The sequence below is a fragment of the Sinocyclocheilus rhinocerous genome, unplaced genomic scaffold (genome assembly GCF_001515625.1).
Source record: "Sinocyclocheilus rhinocerous isolate Xijiao unplaced genomic scaffold, SAMN03320098_v1.1 scaffold3125, whole genome shotgun sequence".
NCBI lineage: Eukaryota > Metazoa > Chordata > Actinopteri > Cypriniformes > Cyprinidae > Sinocyclocheilus > Sinocyclocheilus rhinocerous.
In genome coordinates, this window is record NW_015641451.1 from 12,439 (window position 1) to 16,189 (window position 3,751).

The window sequence follows — 3,751 nt, forward strand, 5'->3', positions numbered from 1 at the left end:
GATGAAATCCCCCCCCCAAAATTCACAAAATTCATTTTGTGAATTTTTTGAATGAAAGATCAAAAGGATAAACAATGCAGATTTATTTTCATTGCCACCTCTGCTCATATTTACCAAAGGGCGCCAATATTAGTGAAGGGCACTGTATACCTCACATTCTTCCATTTTTGTACACTCACAGTAGGAAGTTAATTAAGTTGGACTCACTTCCCATAACACTTTGCAGTAGAAATGGGACAAATCATGCAAAATGCTAAATAATGCAGTGAATGTTCTAATATGAACATTATTAAGGGATGCTGATTGACCTTTCTGAATTTCTCACTGATGGGTGCACGTGTCAGGTTACTGCAGGGTTCAACACGAAGGGCGGCGTGCACTAAAACTCCTGAGTGACCCGGGTCACAGCGTACAACCTGTGAAACCAAACAAGCGAGATTAAATACCAGAATACATATAAGATCTAAGAAACGATCAAATACAGAAAACAAACAACGAGGCTCTTACTTTGGCATCAAGAGACTCTTGGGCTGGATTGAGTGGATCAGGGTTCAGAAACTGCATAAGTCTGTCCACAGTTAAATTAAAAAAAAAAAAAAGGTGAAAAAGATGAAGTAAATTATATTAAATGAATATGACTGACAGATGTTTTAGCCCCAAGGGGCAATTGAAGTTTAGAGGTAATGTAAAACCTACCTAGAAGAGGTCAGTTGATCTTCAAGACTGGACTCTTGTGAGGGAGCTGCCACTTTCTGTTCTTCTGAGGAGTCGCTCGCACTTTGAAGACACACAAACACATGCAAAACCATATTTTCACATGAAATAGGTGGGTTGCAGAATGACCAATTGGTCTCAAGTAGACCTTGTATCATCATGCTGGCTTCAGATTCACTTGACGCCAATCAGACACGCTCATGTTCGAAAAAACTCTCTGGTCCTACCATGATGAACTTGCAGCTGGTGTTGAAGCGATGCTGTTATTGTCCGTTTGATCAGGACTGTGCTGCTGCTCTTCAAAAGACTGAAAATATTAAAATCGGTTTCATTTCACAGTAACTCATTTTCTATTAGTTATTCACTCATGTACCAACTACTTCAATTTCAGAAGATAAAAAAATTAATAAACAATTAGTTACAAAACAAAATTTTAACAGACACATCAGTACTTACTTGAGGAATTTGCTTTGAATGTGAAAGTGTGTTAAACTTCATGTATCTGTGAAAAAAAAGAAGTACTTTATTCCTTAACGTTGCATTATTATTTACTGAACTACATTGTTGGCAAGTAAACACAATTACTTTGTATATTTCAGTTTGTATTGACACCTGACTTATTACCGTATATTCGAGTTATGAGCTATTAAGTCAGGAGGGATGAGGTTCAGGTGGAAATCTTACTGAGGCTTGTGTATATTAGTCTGAGCACAGCGTTCATCTGTGAAGATGTCAGTGGCCTCGGCTCTGATACGCCATCCTCTGCCAATCTGAATCAAACCACAGAACTAAGTTTAAAGGGCAGACACACGCACACCGCCATGCCACTGTAAACGCACACTTACAGTATCCGTTCCAGCATTGCGGGCTAGTTTAGAGACTCGAGGGTTAACCTGAGATAGCATGTCTGCTTCCTCGGACAACTGTGGTTTCTGCCTCTCCAGATGAGAAACGTCTTCTGTTTCTGAATGAGGAACAAAGTAAATTTAATGTGATTCGTTATAAAAAAAAAATACAAAAAAATGCAATTAACGTTTTCATCTGCCACAATAATGTAATATCTCTGAATATCATCGCATTGCTCAGCAAATACTAATATGTGATATAGTTGGCATATTTTGTAATTCAATTACAATTTATGTACATCGAATAGGACTAGACCAACTATATAATTTTACATATATAAAATACACAAATATTAAAGAAAACAGTCAGACAAGACGATGGCGGAAGATTTAGTTTCGAAACGAAATGCAAAAGCGCCAAATTTTTGGGCAATACGTTTGGCAAAACTTTGGATTTTGAAAAGTTGGTTGTCTTTTCCCGTTTATCCAAGGTGATTTTGGAAGTTTTTTTAAAACATAAATTTCTCATTTATTTTGTTCTAGAGTGTTTGCAGATTTTTACTTAATTTGAAATGTGTGTAATTTATTTTATTTTATTTGACATCAAGGTGTATATGCCGTGCCTCCAAGCTTTCTTATTCGTTTTGCTAATAAACGTTCTATGTTTCTTATTTATTTGGTTCCACAGTGTTTGCTGATTTTCAGTTTTGTATACCCATTTAAACTTTGTGTCAGGTATTTGTTATTTTATATTAGGCATAGCCTATAGCATGGTGTATTTTTATTAGTTTGGTTACTAAAAGTTCTAAGATTAATATACAGGCTAAGTGAGTTTGACGTATTTTGTTGTTGCTTGAATTGAATTCAAGCAATTGATGCCGAATTGCCAATTATTTGAAAGTGAAAGTAAAATGCGCACGGCACTTTTACAAGCTATTTAAAAGCGAGGGAAAGAGGGAAAACTCAAACGAATTTCCTCAGCCAACACAACCCTAACACACAGACACATTAAAATGATATTAACCCCTACAATAATTGATGTTCACATTATTTTGTCCAACCCTTGTATATCTTCATTCATTCATTAACATGACCTGTCCGAGGATCATCTTTCTGCTCTTTTCTGGTGAGAATGGAGAATGGTGGAGGTTTGACAGGACAGCATCCTTTCATTTCTAAGAGCTGGTGAGGGCTGGAGTAGATGTCCCATGCCAGGCTGATAGGAGCACGATCTCCATTCCGGTTCCCTTCCAGCGCACTGGACTCCTCTTTCAGGAAACAGGCAAACTTCTTCGCCACGAGCTCATGGTTCACACACAGCTACACAAAGACAGTGATTTGCCACATAACATTTAACCTAAAACACCTGCAGTCAATCTCACTTGTTCAAAATCCTGTTCGGGACAACTTTGTGTTTTGAGGATGGAAAAAGAATGTAATGTGAACATATTTTACCTTCGTATTATTAATAGTCAAGTAGAGCTCAATGGCAGAGCAGCCTGCTTGCGTTTCACACAGAACGGCTTCAACCAGAGTCGACACTAAAAACAAGCAGAGCCTCAAAAATCACTAAACACTCACAGGAAACATGAGCTGGAATAACTAAAGCCCACTTTTACCTTGTAATAGATTGTGCAGGTATTTTGTGGCAGAGCTGTCCCATGTTGAAGATGGACTAAGATAGAGAAACATACAAACAGCGGCTCAGAATGCATGCAGTGATGCCAAAAGCTTTCTTCAGGAGAAATGACTTACACAAGCTCTGCTGTGTTTTCTGAGACGGGCACCTGAAGTGTCATCGGACGAATTCCTGCCAGTTTAAAGCACCTCACTCTGAAAGGAAGCTGCAGGAACTTCTCGAGAGGAGTTCGCACACTGAGAGGAAATTCATTTATGAATTAATGAAGAGTACAGATCGAAACTCTCGATGAACCTAAGTACTAATATAATGTTGACACTAGGGCTGTCAAAATGGCTGAAAAGCTAAATTTGAATTTTGTACTAAAATATTATCAAAATTCGAATTATATTCGAATTTAAAATGCATAATTTCAGTTAGGGGGAAGAATAGCTTTTGGCTTCTCTTCCGAGGCCACAAGAGGGCACATCGAGCAAAATAGTACTAATGCACGTTTATTCAAAGCATAAGATAACGACTATCTGTGAAAAAAAAAAGTGCATAATGTTTAAAA

General features: G+C 37.6%; 1 protein-coding gene across 1 annotated transcript in view; it reads right to left on the reverse strand.

Annotated features, from left to right (window-relative positions):
* The window catches only part of LOC107754978 (putative ATP-dependent RNA helicase TDRD12), a gene marked incomplete at its 3' end in the record, with an annotated part of 21,332 nt that overhangs the window by 11,335 nt on the left and 6,246 nt on the right, over positions 1–3,751 (reverse strand). Inside the window, exons 6-16 of the mRNA XM_016571624.1 lie at positions 3,315–3,434; positions 3,179–3,234; positions 3,015–3,100; positions 2,654–2,879; positions 1,560–1,678; positions 1,399–1,484; positions 1,171–1,216; positions 942–1,021; positions 697–777; positions 508–568; positions 309–416 (exon numbers count right to left, since the gene is read on the reverse strand). Coding sequence (XP_016427110.1) covers positions 309–416; positions 508–568; positions 697–777; positions 942–1,021; positions 1,171–1,216; positions 1,399–1,484; positions 1,560–1,678; positions 2,654–2,879; positions 3,015–3,100; positions 3,179–3,234; positions 3,315–3,434 — 1,069 coding nt within the window. The remainder of the gene's footprint in view (positions 1–308; positions 417–507; positions 569–696; positions 778–941; positions 1,022–1,170; positions 1,217–1,398; positions 1,485–1,559; positions 1,679–2,653; positions 2,880–3,014; positions 3,101–3,178; positions 3,235–3,314; positions 3,435–3,751) is intronic.